The 17,869-nt window shown below is 38.4% G+C and overlaps 1 protein-coding gene and 1 pseudogene across 1 annotated transcript; both read left to right on the forward strand.

The window, feature by feature from the left end:
- The first annotated feature begins 417 nt into the window (after positions 1-417).
- LOC149046199 (fibroblast growth factor receptor 2-like) lies at positions 418-16,217 on the forward strand. The gene is made up of 16 exons (XM_089206975.1): positions 418-537; positions 805-846; positions 1,445-1,693; positions 1,829-2,101; positions 3,955-4,224; positions 4,658-4,774; positions 5,117-5,144; positions 5,970-6,157; positions 7,135-7,251; positions 7,765-7,949; positions 8,198-8,317; positions 8,794-8,870; positions 13,229-13,269; positions 13,698-13,794; positions 14,135-14,231; positions 14,724-16,217. Exons 1-16 carry the CDS (start codon positions 438-440, stop codon positions 15,669-15,671), a joined length of 2,949 nt encoding a protein of 982 aa, XP_089063101.1. The 5' UTR covers positions 418-437; the 3' UTR covers positions 15,672-16,217.
- LOC149046200 (uncharacterized) lies at positions 9,122-12,684 on the forward strand (annotated as a pseudogene).
- Positions 16,218-17,869: the final 1,652 nt, after the last annotated feature.

Here is a 17,869-nt window from a genome sequence, read left to right on the forward strand (position 1 = left end):
AACTTTTAATTGTTACAAAGATTGAATTTCAACGTTTCAGGCTTCTGCCATATACTAGTGAAACTTTTACAGTAAAGTTGAAAATTAAAAATTGAAAACGTTAAATCCCAGTTTGTTTCTTTTGACATTTTTGCACGGTCATCCATTTGAGCAATATAAAATAATATCACTCTCCTTGGCTTATAATATGATAAATCCCTGACAGATGTTGAGAGAACACTAATGATGCTTATAAATAGGGAATTGTAAGTTGGGTGATTTATAAGCTTCAAGCCATCAATCTTTTTAACTTGGAGATGTTAGTTCGAAGTCCTCTTGGAAATTAGAAACTAGGGACATCGACGATAATAATTACGTATTTTGGTATCCTTTATGGCAAGCTGCAGATTATTGCAGCAGAGAAAGAAAAGAGCATAGGTAGAGTGATAATATGACATATGACTCTTTGCGCACAACTTATTGTTTTCAAAGGTTGTATGGCGTGGTCGTCTTGGAATGGCGTCTGCATTGGGTGCAACGAGTACCGGGAAAGAGTCGGTAAGTGACAAGAGGGAGTTTTGGTGAATTTGTGACTCACAGGTGCAATGGCGGGTTTTTGCCATTGCTTTACAACTTCAAAAAACTATACAGCATTTATAAACTTTTATTCAAATGGATAAACTCTTATGTATAGATTGTAATGATAATTAGGCAGGAGCCTTCAGCAGTTATTTTCAAGGGATGTTTTCTTTAATAGAAATAAGATGACTTAATCTCCAACCGTTTATTACTTTTAAAAGATTATCTGGATAACCTTACTTCTAGAATTTAACTGCTCAAGAACTCGGGAATCACGGCCTTGTAAATGTAAGTGGTTTTATGAGTGAGGAAAAGTAAAGGACCCATCTTTTCGTCGAAAATGTCGCACAGATATCCCTCAACTGACCTTTTATTAACTTCCACTCTCTCTTTAAAATACACTTTGTTTTTACCAACCGAGTTAGTAACGTAGATTGACCGCCGTAAGTAGTTCCCGAGCTGATGTCTCGATTGTTAGCTCTGACGAAGTGCTAACGGTCGAAACGTCAGCTGAGAAAATCTTTACGGTGGCATATTTAAATTTAAATTAACCCTTAGCTCAAAAGTCAGTCGGTTACCTCTAAATCATCGCCTCAATTGAAATGCTCTCTAAGCGGCTTCCCTACACCTGAGAAACTCTGGACTAAGGATGGGTTGAATCTTGGTAACAACAACATTTTCACGATTAATCAAGTGAGTTAGGTAGATCCTGGTCAATAACATGCAGTGCTAAAAAAAGTGAAGGAAAAAAAGAATCAGCTTTTCATATTACAGTCACAGGTAAATGTTGACTTACTTTTGTTCCCTTCTGTTGCTCTTCTCATTCTCTGATGTTTTTTTTATACTTTCGCCTTTTTTGAATTCGTCTTGTTAATTCTATGCCCAGGTCCTCCTGGAATTAATCCTGAGCTCAAGAATCAGTCGGTTACATATAATTCTTCGCCTCAGTTCAAATGCGCTGTAAGCGGTTTCCCTACACCTGAGATACTCTGGACCAAGGATGGGGTGAATCTCACTTACAACAACACTCTCACGATACATCAAACGAGATTGGAAGACTCTGGCAAATACACATGCAGCGCCGAAAACAGCGAGGGGAGCAAAAACTCAGCTTTCTGGATCGAAGTGGCGGGAGGTACAGTTTTCATTTACATATAGAAAGAGCTGAAGTCGCGGATCAATTTAAATCTTTAGATAAGGGAGGGGGGAGAGGGGGTTAAAATGGACAATGCGACCCTTTGTTTTAGCATGGTGATCTTTTTACTTCAAGTCTCTCCCAAGATCATTGAGCCTCCGATGAACCAATCTGTTACCGAAGGATACCCTGTAAACTTTAGTTGCGTAGCTTCAGGTGTTTCAACACCAATCTTGGTCTGGACTTTTAATGATGGTAACCTGCCATTTGGTATCAAGCAAACCGGTCACGAAGGAGAATCATTCCTAGCATCGCCAAGTGTCACGAAAGGGATGAATGGGACTTATAAGTGTACAGCAAAAAACAAAGCAAATACAACTAGTTCCTCAGCAATACTGCGTGTTTATGGTAAGTTCAGTTATAATAATATTGTTGATGATAATGATGATGATAATGATGATGACGATGACGATGACAATGATAATAATGATGATGATGACGATGATGATGACGATAATGATAATAATGACGACGACGACGATGATGATGATGATGATGAAGATGAAGAAGAGAAATAGAGAAAGAAGAGCTTAAGAAAGAAAAATCAACTTGTAAGTCAAGGGCAGTAGCGACGAAGAAAAGGAATAGTACAAAGATAATTTAGGCAAGTCAGGCCCAGTTGTATGAAGGGAAAATAACGCTATCTCACGGATAAATCTTTATCCGGTGAATGTGTGATAGCAAAACGTATAGCGTTATCCACCAGACAGAGTTTTATCCAGTGGATAGTATCATCCTCTCCTCGAACAACTGAGGCCTGTACTTCGAAAAAACGGGTGATATCAATGCTGAATACTAATGTCCTTGGATCTTTATGATTACACACGCGAAGAAACTGGGTAACCACTTCTTTGGTTTCAAGAACTCAAAAAAGCAGCAACTGCGTAGACCTGCGTAGGAAAGAAACGCTAAGGAAAAGGGACAGGTGATGGCGCCCTAGAGAGTTTATTGATTCGAAATACTTGACGATATAGAATGTACTCCCAAACTGGAAAAATCTGAAGAAGAGACTTTCGAGACGGAGAGATCCAGAATCTCAGAAGAGAGCAAAAAGGAAGCGAGACGCAAAAGCCAATTTTACATACGACACACAATTGGCATTCTCGATATTGAACGAGGAAAGTAAAACAGAGGAAAATACTTAAAACGAGGAAGCTTCCATCCGTGACCGAAATGGGAGGTCGAATAATTAAGCGTTCGAAAGAATTCCTTCGCACTCTCGATTCTCTTACATCTCTCCACAAAGTTGATTTATGGCTTTTGTAACTCGTAATGTGACTTAGCCAATGAGGATGGAGAATATCACAGATTTATGATTTACGAATTTACACGCTGAAAAGGCACGAAATTAATTTCCACTAACAAGCTGAACCAAGAAGCCGAGAGCCAATCAAATGGCGCATATCACTTTTTCACGTGTGCGGAAAGGGATACGTCCAATCGGGAAGTATCACGCTTTTTCACGCGTGAAGAGTGCCAATGTCATTCTAATTAATCTTTCACTGAAATAGGACTGTTTATTAGTCAATCTACTTGCAAAAGATGACTGAGGAACTTCTTTCCAGAATTATGCGGAATAGAAAGCATGCAGAACAAAAACCCAAAGAGAAAACAGCGAGTCGGTTTGCACCAGAAATCTCACTCGTTCGCTGTGCACACTTGTACGATTTCCGATACTACCAAATCGTGCGTATAATACCATACGGACAGACTTTCTATGAAGTATTCTCTATCGATTGAATTGTCATAAGAGTTCTTGATTCTAGTTGCGTCTATGATGTCCACAATTTATCCATGGAATCAGACCCACTACCATAGTGCCGGAAAAGAAAGAAACTTCATGTTGCATGACTCACTTGTTGTGTCCTTCTGATACAAGGGTGCAGAAAAAAGAGCAAGAGAAGATGGAACACTACATCTTAATTTAGAAGTTCAGCGAAGGATCTAGGGCGGTTGAAACAGTAACCAGAAAATTTAAACTATGAGGGCTTCAAGCTTGTTCTGAAACTCTATCGAAACCCCTCCGATACTCACAAGGAAAAAAAATTTTTTTTTCTTTTTTCATCTTCGGTCACATTTGACTCGTTTGTTTCGTTTCCATGTTTTTGTTTGTTTTGTTTTGTTTTTTGGAGTGTTTATAATATAGCTGTAGTTTTAACGTGACACTAGCATTCTAATAAATTGCCCCTTTTTCAACGCAGGAAAAGCCTCTGCTCAAGTTGTTCCAGAGAAATACATAGCCCTGACAAAAGGAGACATCCTCAAATTGACTTGCAAAGTCAACGAGGAAACAGTAAACGTAATATGGAAAAAAGATGGAGACCCAACAATAGAGAGAGCAGTTATAGATCGACGATTACATAAACTTGCCATTACTAAAGTTGTGGAAAAGGACAGTGGTGAATATTCTTGTGAAGCACGTAACAAGCCAGGAACTGTGGCTCGCTCTGTTGTGACAGTAAATGTCAAAGGTAAGCTGTTCAAGGAACCACATATAATTTCAGTAATTAACTATGTAAGGTCATTATTACAAAATACACCTCCGCTTTTTAAGTTCCTCACAAACTTTTCCAGTGGTTTTTTGGTCTTCAGGGAACTAGGAATTTGAAATGAATTTGAAAAAAATATTTCAAAACGAATTTGAAACAGTAGCAGTGTGTTAAACATATTCTATAATTCTTTCACCGATCTTTCTCTTTCTGTCTGCCTGTTTTTTGCAAATTAACACATCTGCGTCTGTTTTTCCAAAGGTTATTCCCAGCCACCTAACGCGAGCAATGAACAACGTAAATTGTTGGAACAAAAAAAAGTAGCTCTCTATCTGGATAATTGGTGATATTAATTTTTATTTTTAATGCCGACCAGCAACTTTCCTACCAAGCTTCTTCTATTATTATATTTCAGGAAATTCAGAGGCTCCCTCCAGTAGCTCACTGGAGTGGTACTACTTTGGGGGACCTTTGGCTGCTGTCGCTTTTATACTGGCGCTCATTTCATACATTAAAAAACGCCGTGCGACAGGTAAAATGTTACCTTACGAAAATAAAATGTCTTCATGTGGCAGATTGTGGCTTTTAATACGTCAGTGTTTTGGAGCACGAAGGAGCTATTTTAAGCAGGTCATATTCTGCATTTCCAGCACTGATTTTGAAGGTCCCTCTACAGTCCCGGCAAAGCCCATTACTAATGAAATTACATAAACGTTATAAATTATATGAAACTAATCTCCCATTGTTTGGCAACAGAGTCAAATATAAGTTACAAGTGGTTTCTGAGTCACAAGTTTTAACTTAGTTAATGATGTCATTCTTACTCAAAACGAAGCAATTTCTTTCATCTCTTCCACATATCCTTTGATAATAGTCCCACCTGAGGTGCCACCTAGGCTGAAGTAAGTGAATTCCCTTTTTTTTTAATGCTCACTGTTTGAACGTGTGGTTATTTCCGAAGTTTCTAACTCTTGAATAAGTCTCAGTAGAGTAGTGATAAGCGCCACTGCTGAGCAAATACGTCTTTTCTTCTGTTCAGACTGATTACATTCACCATTAAGAGCACACTGGCCAAAATAAAAGGTTTTTTCTTTCGAAGCAGAAATGTTTCCTAACATTCTTTCTGTTTTGGATTCGTCCGTCCTTCACTTGTTTTGACACCTTGTTTAGTATCTTTTTTGTTACCGCTATAATGAGTTGTGGGTGGCGTACTTGTAAAGAAGAAGAGGAGCTTTGACCCTTCGTCACTCTTTGTTACAGAAACTACTGTTGAAATACACTCAAAGTATTGTAGACCGATTTAAAATACTACTCTATATATCGATTGTAGACAATACTTCGGATGGTTTTGGTAAGTATTTCATTTCTCGCGTAGGAGGCACGATATTTATGTGATGTAAAATGCCGAAAAACACAGTCGGCGCCAGGTTATCTCCATGCGAGGTTTATTCAATCTTTTTTTTTGCAATAAAATCTCCTCTCTGGATCGATTTGTCGAAAAAACGGATTTAGTAAATTAGTATCCAAATTTCACCTATTTCAATAATTTTTTCATTGGCAAGTGATAATTTTCTGAAGCACCCGGAAATGAAATGAAAAATAAAAAGAAAAAAAAATTAAAGTGAAGATATAGAGGATATCTTTACCACGTTACGTTAAACCAGATTCAAAGAAGGAAAAGATAGATAGGTAACACAGATAGTCTTGTTTCATCTGCAATTATTCAGTGAAGGGGAAGACGAAGTTGAGATGGATCAGCTGAACGCAAACACAGATGGATGGGAGATTGCAGCTGACCGCCTGATCCTTCGCGAGCATATTGGCAGAGGGGCATTTGGTTCAGTGTGGCGAGCGCTACTGGGTCGTTCCCGTGGCAGACCTGGAAATCGCACAGTTGCTGCGAAATGCTACCTACGTAAGTACTTTTTCAGATCTTTCTTTCATACAAAGCTTGATTGAACTATCCTTTATTAATTTTTTGTGTGTTTCATCTTAATAAAGAATATTTCTCTTAGAACATGCTTTATTAACCTACCTGATACATAACATGGATAGCTTAAAAACTATGCGCTGTTCAGATGATTTACCATCTGGCACGTCAAATTGTTAGCGGATGGTTCCCGGGGGACCAGTTGTTAGGTCTTTTGTCATAAAACGCTACTAAAATACAACAGAACACGAATATTATTTGGAGTATTAGAAGCTGTGGAGAAAAATTAAAGTTTATTGATTAAATTGCATTCAAGCGTATAAAAACGGAAAATACTACAATACTAAAAATGTCACTCCGTCGTATATTTTGCAAAATTGCCCACTTAGAAACTTGCGAATTACTTACAATAACTCTGGGAATGCTTACGAATTATTGTAGCTTTTAATAAGATAAATGCGAGGACTATGTAATTTATGAACAGTAGGAAACAAGAAGGTGCAAACAGAGCATATGTTTAAAAAAAACTTTCTCAAATATCTACTCGACCGACTATTGGGCATTATAACAGGTGGAATTTCTAGGCTTAATTGCGTCTCTACTTTTGAAATTTGTCTGTAAACAAGTGCTCGGTTCAATGAGCTTCCATAGTTAATAACAATGCTCCAGATGAGCAGCGTTTTCCTAGCAAATAATTTTTTCAACGAGGATGAATCTATTTTGGAAATTTCATGTTTAATACAATGGAACACCGCGGCTTACTGAAATTCTTGTGGCAAGTATGGATTATACGGAGTTTGGTAAACTATTTTTTTTTAATGTGGACCAAATGCATTATAATTTGCGCTGGTAATAAAACACCAAGTATACAACAATTCTAGATGTGGATGTTTACCACATAATTAAATGTTTCTTGACATACAGAGTCTGTTTGTTTATCTAATTTTTGTGTGGTTTCTTAGCAATCTCCGGAGAGAAAGGAAGGAAGGCCCTGCTGAGAGAGATCGAGTTATTAAAACTCTTTGGAAGGGAGGGCCATGAAAATGTTGTGAAGTTCATCGGTTGTGTTACAGTTGGAGGTAATCAGCTATTGTTATGATTATAATCAGCTAATTCACAGTAACGATAAAGACATCTCTGAGTTTAACCACTGGTACAATTACTTCTATCAGAATATCTAGTCCTTGCTAAGATGGTGTACTAATTTAATGGTCATTTCCAATTGTTTGACTGTTTTAAATAAATTTACTTCGCACTGTATGAAGGGCATTTTACTTGGAAGATGTTAGCTCTAAAATCTACATGCGAACTGTGATAAAAGCTTTAACTTACGATGGCAAGTCTTTGTCTATTTATCTGCCATCTCTGTTTTTTTTCTGTTTGTGTGTCTGTCTGTAGATTCCTATCTGCCGTATGTGTCCGTCTATTTTCTACCTGCGTGTTTTCTTCTTTCACTTTCCCTCTCTGTCTCTATTTTGATTCATTACAGATATAACCTAAGGTATAACTAGATAAAGCATGTACAATTCAAACACGTTTTGGAACTTCTGCACTGCTTGCCGTAAAATAATTTTCTTGTTTTTCCCTTTTAGCTCAGCCAATACTTATCATGGAGTACCTGTGGAGAGGTGACTTGCTGGGTTATCTTAGAAAATCCAGGGGGGTTTTCGACCAATATCATCATGGGGTCGGAAGGGTCGACCTCTTGACAACATATGACATGGTGCTGTTTGCTAAACAGATCGCACATGGCATGACTTTTCTCGCGTCCAGAGGGGTAAGTGCTCAAACTCTTTCTGGTCAGCATATGATCCTGCATGTGTTAAAATGGCATGACTTCCAAATCGTCAAAAGAATACCACATACGGCTAAAAGTATCCAGCACATTAGAGTCACTATTTCACAGAGAAATAGTCTGACATTAGCATGATGTTAAACTTTCTACCTATATTCTACTTTTTTATTTTATGTAGTTTATCAAAGTCCCTTTTAGCAGATCATATCATTTTTTGTTTTCAATTTCAGATAATTCATCGCGATCTTGCAGCTCGTAACATCCTTCTTGATGAGCATCGTGTCTGCAAGTTGACTGACTTTGGGCTCTCTTATCAGGATTTCAAATACGGCCCAGGAAATGCCAAGAGGGTAATTTTCAAAATTTTTTCATCATTTAGTCAACTGGTTTTGGGGCTGCTGGTATGGAAGATAAAAATGTGAAGAATTAAAATATTACTGTCCTTACAAACCTTTCTTTGCAGTTATACAGTTTTACTGCAAAACATAATTCCCTTCATTGGGAAGCCGTTCTAAGGGTATCGAAACTTTCACAGAAAAAAAAAATTGTACTTAGGGGGTGAACACGGGAAATAAGAAATCCGGAAGAGATATCGTTCTCTGAATAGCAAAGATACAAACTCGAAGGGCAAAGAAACACTGGAGATTTAAAGGAAAAGGAGTGTGTGAATTACTTTCACAGAATTTGTACAAAGGTGTCTACTGCTCTTGACTTTATCATGATATCCTCACATCACGGTTTTAATCTTATATGCAAAATAATTTAGAAGTTGTATACAAGCCTCTTTAGATTTCAAATGTTTATAGTATTTTGGTCACTCATCCAGGGATGTATCCCAATCAAATGGACTGCACCCGAGATTCTCTTTGGACATGTGGAACAGCTGTCAACCAAAAGCGATGTGTACGTACTGTACTGGTTATTATCTACATATATTCTAAGAGTGAACATTTTTTACGATTCTACCTTAACTTAGGGAGGAAAACTAGAATATTCAGTGCTCTATTGATTAGAGGGTCATTAGCAAACGTCAAGCTGGGGAACAGCTGAGGTTACAGCTGTAGTATGAGACTTTACATCCATATTAAGTTTAACGAGCAATGTCCAAAATCTGATTAGGATAAGAAAAGACGAATGAAAGGATGAGTGGATAATCAAACAAATAAATATGGCGTTTCTCTTGAGGAGGTTGCTTATATCTTGATGGCATGTTTTTAAACATCCTAAGTATCTAAGTGATTATTATCTTTCTACCCCAGTTGAGATATATTGTCATCCTTCCTATAGTGGCGCTTCTCCACCGTTAGCTGGACCGCAAAAAATCCACTGATCAATACAAAGTACCGCACCAAACTTTGGGAACGCCTTCTTCTTTATTATTGTATTATACCGTGAAACTAAAAATTGATTTAAGAAATTAGGGACTCACAAATAGATCAAGGAATGCTTCAAATAAATCAAACTTATATTATTGCCGGATCTGGCGAGAGTTGATATCGATCGAGCCTTTCCTTCCTTTCCTTTACTAATTCCTTTTCTTACGAGCACGAGTGCTTACCAAAAACTGATCAAAGGGCCTTTTATCAAATATATTGAATTACACTTAAGAGCGCGTGACGAGCCATCTAGTGTGACTTTAAAATTATTAACCAAATCAAACAATGAACAGAAACTCGTGCTATAGACGACTTTCATAATGGCGGACAGCACGAAAGTCCTGGATCGAGTTGCATGAAAACGAGGTCAGAAAGGCCAACTCATCGCGTCGCGTCTCTCTTCGTTTGCAATGGCGACCGTTTCAAATCCGACATTTCCTACGGAAAACGATATACCTGGCGCTTCTCTTCTTGGAAGAAACCCTGAGGAATTAAAAACCTCAGAGCTTAGATTTTGGCTTAAATGTCGCGGAGATGTGGCGAAAGGATTGAAGACAAAAGCAGAGCTGGTGAAGCGAGTGCGTGACCACATACGAACAGGTAAAGATAAACATGTTGTGGATCCAGATCCTCACAAAATATAAAGCCGTAGGAAGGAAAAGCAAGGCACGAATTCTGAGCCTGACCTGGCAGTAATGAATCAGTACAGTTTCCCAGCTTTGGATGGGGAACTTCACTTGAAAAGATGCCTATGTTCACCCGGCTTCAAATGAATCGCCATATTTTGAAGTCTGGAAAAGCTATCGCCAATGTGGAACATCACACCGCTCCGACCGGATAAGTAAAGGCCAGGCGCTTTTTAGACGACGAATCCCTAGAGGATATTGAATGTGCGAGTAATTCCAGCTACTTTTTCTTTAAAGGGAAGTGTTGCCACAGTTTCAGGAAAAGCGACCCTCCTCATAATCTGAAAATTGCCCTGTGTATCTTGTCAGGAGAAGTGGTGAGTGCTTCATGTTCATGTGTGGCAGGAAAAGTTGGATTCTGTAGCCACGTATTGGCGATGATGTTTAAGATGTGCATGTTCACTTTATTTTCTTAAAATACTTCTAAAGATCTGAGTGAGGAACAGGATCAACAGTCCTCTATAGCTTGTACTTCTCAACTCCAACAGTGGCACAAAAAGAGCGGGGGAAAGAACATTGCACCTCAACCACTAATGGAAGTAGAAGTGAGGAAAATAAAGGAAACTGAATCCACTCCGCGTTCCAGTATCAAACCTCGTTTGTATGATGCCAGAATGAAAAATACACACAATCTCGCTACAGAGCAAAATTTCAAGGAGCAACTGAGAAAAATTGATCCCAATATGGGCCTTGCTCAAATGGCTAATGAACTGACTGATCAGGCAGGTGCTGGATATGTGGAAACCAAGTTTGGCAAGTTTCAAGTTGGCAGTTTCTTGTCATATCAAGTGACACTTACAGAATCACACTTCAAGGCCAATGCATCTATTGACTGCATTCCAAGACTTGATCAAGTCAATAAAGAGGCCTTAAATTATCCAAGGTTTCCTCTAAGGGACATTTACAGCATGGTAATTCCTGCTAATTTGTCTGAGAACAACCAAAAACTTTTACAATCTTTAATTTTAGATGAAGATGAGATCAATGAGCTGGAAACTCAAACAAGGAGACAAGCTGAATGCTCAAAATGGAATGAAGAGAGAAAATTTAGATTTACAGCGTCACAGTATCATTTGATTTCTAAACGAAAAAGAAACCATGCTAATTTTGCAGAGCAACTGATGAATCCCACACCAGTTACTTCTAAATATTTAGAACATGGCCAAAAGTATGAACCAGTTGCTCTAATGGAGTACGAAAAGTTCATGTTCAACAGAAGAACACCTGTTAAAGTACTGCCCTGTGGACTTGTGGTGTCAAGAGGATGTCCAATTTTAGGTGCCACCCCAGATGCACGAGTAGTTGACTTTGGCTGTGTTGATTACTTTGGGATAGCAGAAGTAAAATGCCCATACACCAAATATCATGTTACACCCCTTGATGCTTGCACAGATGAAAAGTTCTTCATGGAACAGATTGGTGCTTCTAAATGTAAAGTAAAGGAAGACCAGCAGTACTATGCCCAAGTCCAGGGACAGATGGCAGTTGATATTATGTTAGGTTGTGCATTATAGCAGAATGCACACACTGCCTACATCTGGTTTACAATTCCCATTTGATGTAGTGGAATAACTCTGTCCCACATGTGAAAATTCTTAATCTTATTGATGGCACGTTCAACATGTATCCGTAAACTTGCAAGTGCCTGTGTTTTTACCACATCTTCTGCAGCCATCTGTGAAGATGCTCCAAGAAAGGGTGGTAAATTTAAACTAACTCCTAAAGGCAACAAATCCTGAATTGTGAATCCCTTATCTGCCATAATGGAGTCTTTGTCATCAAATGGTAGATTTAAAAATCCACTCCTTCTGACAATTTCCCGATCAGAAATAGAACCTGTATACAGTTGACTTATGAATGTCACTGCTCCACCGGGATAAATACCAAACAAACCTTTCAAAGTTGTGTTATTTTTGTAAGCACTGAAAAGTTCTCCATTCAACTGCAAGCTGCTTGGCATTTGATATTTAACCTCAGTACAGCCAATTATGACTCTAGTATATTTGTACTTTCCCTCAAAGATGCGGGCATTGTTGTATCGATTACTTTTCTGCTGGGCCAAATGTTTATTTGTCCAAACTTAAGGAACGTAAAATTGACTCATGTGATAAATATTCTACCTACTGTGGACGCTGATATATCAAATAACTGACCCAGATGGTGTTCTGGGAGTCCTTGCCTTAGTCTACACATGACCATAAAAAATTCATCAAGTGGCCTTAAAGATCTAGCTCTCCCCCTCTTTGTTAAAAGTCCGTCCTCATCGTAAGCAGACTCAGTGTTGTTGTCAGTTTTTGACCTCTTTCCCCAGGATCAAGATACTTGAAAACAGCCATTAAAGTGTCCCAGCTTTGAAAGCCAGTATAAAAAGCAGCATTGGAATCTTTTGCCTTACAGTTTTCAAAGTTAAACAATCTTTTACTAAGTGAGTCACTTTGCCGCTGGGTATCTTGCAGTTTGCACTTGAGTTCGTCAATTTCCTGTTCGAGTTTAAGAAATCTTCTTGTCATTGTTGTCAACAATTTCTCTCAAGTATGCCTCCTGGTCGGTAAAATCAGTTTGTGTTCCAACCTCGACTTTTAAGCTACAATCTGGTAGATGTGGGACAATTTCGTTTGAAGATTGGTTTGATGATTCGTTTGACAATTCGTTTGATAATTCTTCAACAACAACAGCTGGCGAAGAAAATGTCTGTGAATGCACTTTTCGAAGCTGTCAGTTCGAAGTTTCTTTCCGCCGGCTCCTTTCTTTTGCGAGGCGATGTTCGAATCCAGGGAAACACAGAAGGTACAACTCCATCTCTTAATTCATTCTTTCCGGCGAGAGATTTTTTAATATCACCTTCCCTAAAATGCCGGGAGCATATATTTGTATATTCAGTCACCTTGAAGTGCTTTCCTTCGTCTCTTCTTATCGCGTGTAGCCATTTCTTCTTCATCTGGTTCTCGGTCGGAAATTTAAAATAAGACACCTTTGTCCCATCCTCTTTACGGTATCCTTTCTTCGTACATTCTGGGACACAACAGTGAGTTGGCATTTCCTCTGCTTGAAAATAATTCGATAGAATCGAGTCAAATGTTGTCCTCAAATGTGGCCTTTCTGACCTCGGTTTCATGTTTAACTTATTACCAGTCTCGCGTGCCGTCGGCCATTATGAAAGTCGTCAATAGGGGCACTTACACTTCCATTTCTTTGACAGGTGGTCCTACGGCATCGTCCTGTATGAAATCTTCACTGTCGGTACTTAACTCATTTGTTACTTTGCATTCGGGAAATATACCTGCCGAAATTGCACGCACAATTACTAATTGATGAGTGATACCGAGCGGACAAAAGAGCATTGTACGATAGAGAAGTTGAAGCAGTACTCAATGTCGCTGATAAATAAAATTATGACGATGCATAACAGCTTGACATAAAACTTAAGTTTAAGTAGAACTGAAATTATTTATAGTACATTATTGAAAAACCTTAAATCCATCGCCACACTTCAATTTGCTTTTTCTTACAGTACTCTTTTATCTAATGTAAAACGGAAATGCATTTCAGTAATTAATTGTCGTTTTCACAGAAGAATCATTTCGATCGCGCTGAGAGGAATAGAAGTGATTTCAACAAAAAAAGTGTGCTCTTTTAACGAACAGAAAAAACCTTTTTTTTTTCCACAGGAGGCATTCCTTACGAAGGATGGTCTCAATCCACGACAATGAAAAACATCGAAGAAGGTTATCGTCTGCCAAAGCCCGAACATATCGACGACAGTTTGTAAGTGTTGCTTCCTCTGTGTGGAATGTTATATAAGTCAAGAGCAATATCGATTGCTGCTGTGGTCAGGTGTTTTTGATATACTCGGTCTGAATAAGTAGCCTTCCTAGGAAATTAATTTTATCTTGTCAATACAAAAATTTAAATGAAAAGTTGTTAAGTCAAATAAAGAATACGGTGGGTTTTTCATCGTAGAATTCGTTTGAGCTGGAATGTAATGAGATAAACTTAGCATTTCAGTTATTTTTGTAACTAGTTGTGGTTTCTCAACTTTGCTACTTGCAATATTAATGCCTATCGCGGAACTAATGTGATCATATGTCCCTGTGTTTTTCTATAGATACGCGGTTATGTTAAACTGCTGGAAATACGAAAGCGCCAGCCGGCCACACTTTGTGAAGCTCTACCAAATAATGGATACATATATTAAAACAAAGGTTTGCCATACAGCGTCTAATTCAGGATATACTTCAGCAATTGAAATTGGTACCCTACCAAGTCAATTGCAAATTTCTTTTTACGTCAATGTGATGTCAAAACGCATTAACTACCCTGCCGCCAACAATTTGTGAATCCAGTTTCATCATGAACCAATGTTACTTTTAAACATACGCAAGTGTGGTTACGTAATGTCAGTCTGGATCATCCTTATTTTCTCTCTGTTGTCACCACACAAGAAAGAACGGAACAGATCGTAAAATAACATTTTTGGAAAACTTTGACAGAAAGGAAGACCTTACCTGACTTTTATTCTTATCAATTCACGCAAGTACTAATGGTTCTTGTCTTTGTGATTGATATCTGATCTGCTCTTTTTTTTTCTTTTTAGTGACTCATTTTTGGAATTTCTTTGTGGAATTTTTGAAATTCATTCGTTCAAGATTTTTTAACTCATGCAGTTCCTGATTACCTTCTAATCTTTTTCATAGACATATGTAGATATCTTTGACGATGACAAGTATGATCAGGATAAGTACAACTTTGTCGATGACCGTGGAGCTGTTGCGAACCCAGAAGATGCAGGACCGGACGAGCTAGCAGCAGCTGCAGCAAATCCCATCGGTGAAGTGGGTGAACTCGGTGCTACGGCACATCCCTTTGTGGTTGCAGTGGACGATGATGCTACAGCTTTCCCTCTTGGAATTAACGTAGGAGACGAAGGAGCACCTGCAACAGATCCCGACCGTGAGGTGGGTGAACACGGTGCTACGGCACATCCCTTTGTCATTACAATAGACGATGGTGCTCAAGCTTTCCCTTTCGCTATTAACGTACCAGAGAAAGGGGCAGCTGCAACAAATCTCGCCCATGAAGTGGGTAAGCACGGTGCTGCTGCACATCCCTTTGTGGTTGCAATTGACGATGGCGCTACAGCTTTACCCTTCGCTATTAACTTACAAGACAAAGGGGCAGCTGTAGGAAATCTCGCCCGTGAAATGGGTAAGCACGGTGCTACGGCACATCCCTCTATGGTTGGAATTGACGATGGTGCTACAGCTTTCCCTCTCGGAATCAAAGTAGAGGATCTTGATTCTTTAGAATACAATCCCCTGATCGAAAAAGAAGGCCACAGTGATTCCGTCTTCCCTCCAGATATTCAAATTGATGACGGAGAAGGTGTAACAAGTGAACCTGAAAATAACGTTGGTTATGAAGGTGCTGTAGCAGTTCAATCTGAAAAGGAGGCAGTAGAAGAAGAACCTGAGACTTGCCAACTAGAGTACACGAAGGATGAACAAGACGATCTTGGAAACTATATGGACAACCAAAGTGATGCTGTAGACCTTCTTGACGGAGAGGCTGGCGTACATGAGTATGATGGTAATCAGCTTACTGCTGCGGATACGGACGAAACTGGAAATGACGAAGACGAGTAGTCATCTGAAGCAACTCCTCTTGTGCAGGACTGAGGCTTAAAAGCATAATTGCTGAACCTCCATCGTTGTAGTTTCACAACACTCTGTGGTAATTTGTAGTTTAGATTTCGAGAACTGCAGCCTCAATATTTCATAACTTTTGATTTTAAGATGCAGTTTTTATCGTACTTTTACTTTAGTAATGCTTTAGTAGTGATGATAACCATTTTCATAGTTTATAAATGGAGGTTAACGTGGAATTTCCTTGAAAGAAAAATTTGTTTATTTACTTCACTTTTGCATTTCTTCGTTTACTGTTTATTCACTTGGTGCACTTGTCAGTGCTTTGTTGTTATTATTGACTGTAGGCTGATAGAGACAAAAAAAAAAACAAAAAAAAGAGAGAAATTGCTGTTGAGATAATTTCTATAACTGATCAAGTCAGAAATGCTGCGTAAATTTGTGAGTGTTGTTCCTAGTATAAGTAATATTTCTTAATCTACTTAAGAATAATAAATTTGTTGTAAAACACTCCCTAAATGCTTCAATAAACTTATATAAGCTAAACTCGTTTTGTCTACTCCATTCATTGTAGCAAAATTGCTGGTCTGGATCTAACTGTAGATTTGAAGGACACCATAAACTAAAATAACATTTAGCCTCCTTCAAAGAGTAAGATTGACGAAAATTCAGTTGCACTGCGTCAGTTCTGATTAGTGTATATATTTTTCTATACCCAGCTTACGCTCGCTTGGCAACCAGAAGTAGCATATTTTAAGAGAGTTATAAACCGAGTTCTCTACTCCAATTTGTTGATTAGATAGGCGGTATTAAGCTGATCAGTCTTGCGTGTTGTCATTTCACATCACTGCTTGTGATCATTGTCTGAGAAAAGTGTTTTAGTAGTTCGAAACATAAATGACCCCATTGTGATGAGTCTTAGTGCAGAAGTTGGCCGAAGGCAGATATTCCAAGTGCCAAGGAAGCATTGTTTTTTACTTTTTATCTCCACAGTTTCGGGCATTTTGGCGTCTCGTGATATTGTGTTTGAATATTGTTGATACTAATCGTGCCTTCCTAGTGCACTACGTCAGCAAATATGTCGAGTTTAATCAAGCAATAGATGGCGTTTTCGAGAAACACAGTCGAGCCAATGTAATAATGGATTCTCATTCGGTCATTTTTTTCAATTTTGTTTTTACCACGAGCACTTACATATAACCCTAACATTGCCTAACCCATTGCTTCAACTTTCATCGTGAGAAGTACTGTGCTATGATTTTCAGAGAAATAGGCAATGGCAGTTGTTTTCTTACTGTCCTTCGTTGTGTTTCTTGACATGAGCAAGGCCTTTGACAAGATAGACGATGGCATTCCGGAGTGGTTTAGTTCATCATTAATCCTCTGATAGAAAACAATTAGTGCTCACAAATTCTGAGTCCCTGACCCTCTGGAATCCGGAGTGCCACAAGCGGTTGTTCCATGACTTTTTTTGTTCAGAATTTATGTAAATGACTTTTCATATGCCCCTCAATCTTGTTTTACTGAATATTATTGGATGATACTAAACTTCAGATTTCTCTCTCAGTTCAAGGCTGGGCTAAGACAACAATTTTCTCTGAGACGGGGAGTGTCCTTTAAATGAAATTGAAATAAAAGGTCGGTTGGGACTCCGATGTCGATCTCAAAAATTTTTGTTTTTGCCTCGTTTTCGGTTTTTATCTATCTGACTGTTCAGTATGCTTATTCGGAAGTATTTATCGTTTAGACAGGATTTTGAAATTTCTGCAGACGAAATTTAATTTAAGAGAGGATGTCAACATCCATCGGACAAATTTGAAATAGTGGTAAGTCGCCCAAAATTCGTTTTCAATCCAACTTGCATATTTTGTAGCCCAATATGTTCTAATAACTGTGGTGTAGTTTTTTTGTACCCGAGTTGTGTGACTTCATGTAACGAATCCACTCGACATCCGGCATTTCTGTCAACATAATCCTTTGTTTTATCACCTAACCTTAATCCCCTGTCATTATTGAAGCTGGCAAAGAAATATTTATTTTTTGGTGAATATTTTTTTCCGACATACTTTTTTATGACAGAATCTACTGAGCTTAAAGCTTTTAAAAGACAAAAGGATGGTTATAAAGTTACTGTAAAAATTTCCTTGTGTATTTGCGTTGTTCTATCTTGAGACGAACTCAAAGTCCGGTAAAATTTA

The sequence above is a fragment of the Pocillopora damicornis genome, chromosome 5 (genome assembly GCF_964200805.1).
Source record: "Pocillopora damicornis chromosome 5, jaPocDami1.2, whole genome shotgun sequence".
Taxonomy (NCBI): Eukaryota; Metazoa; Cnidaria; class Anthozoa; order Scleractinia; family Pocilloporidae; genus Pocillopora; species Pocillopora damicornis.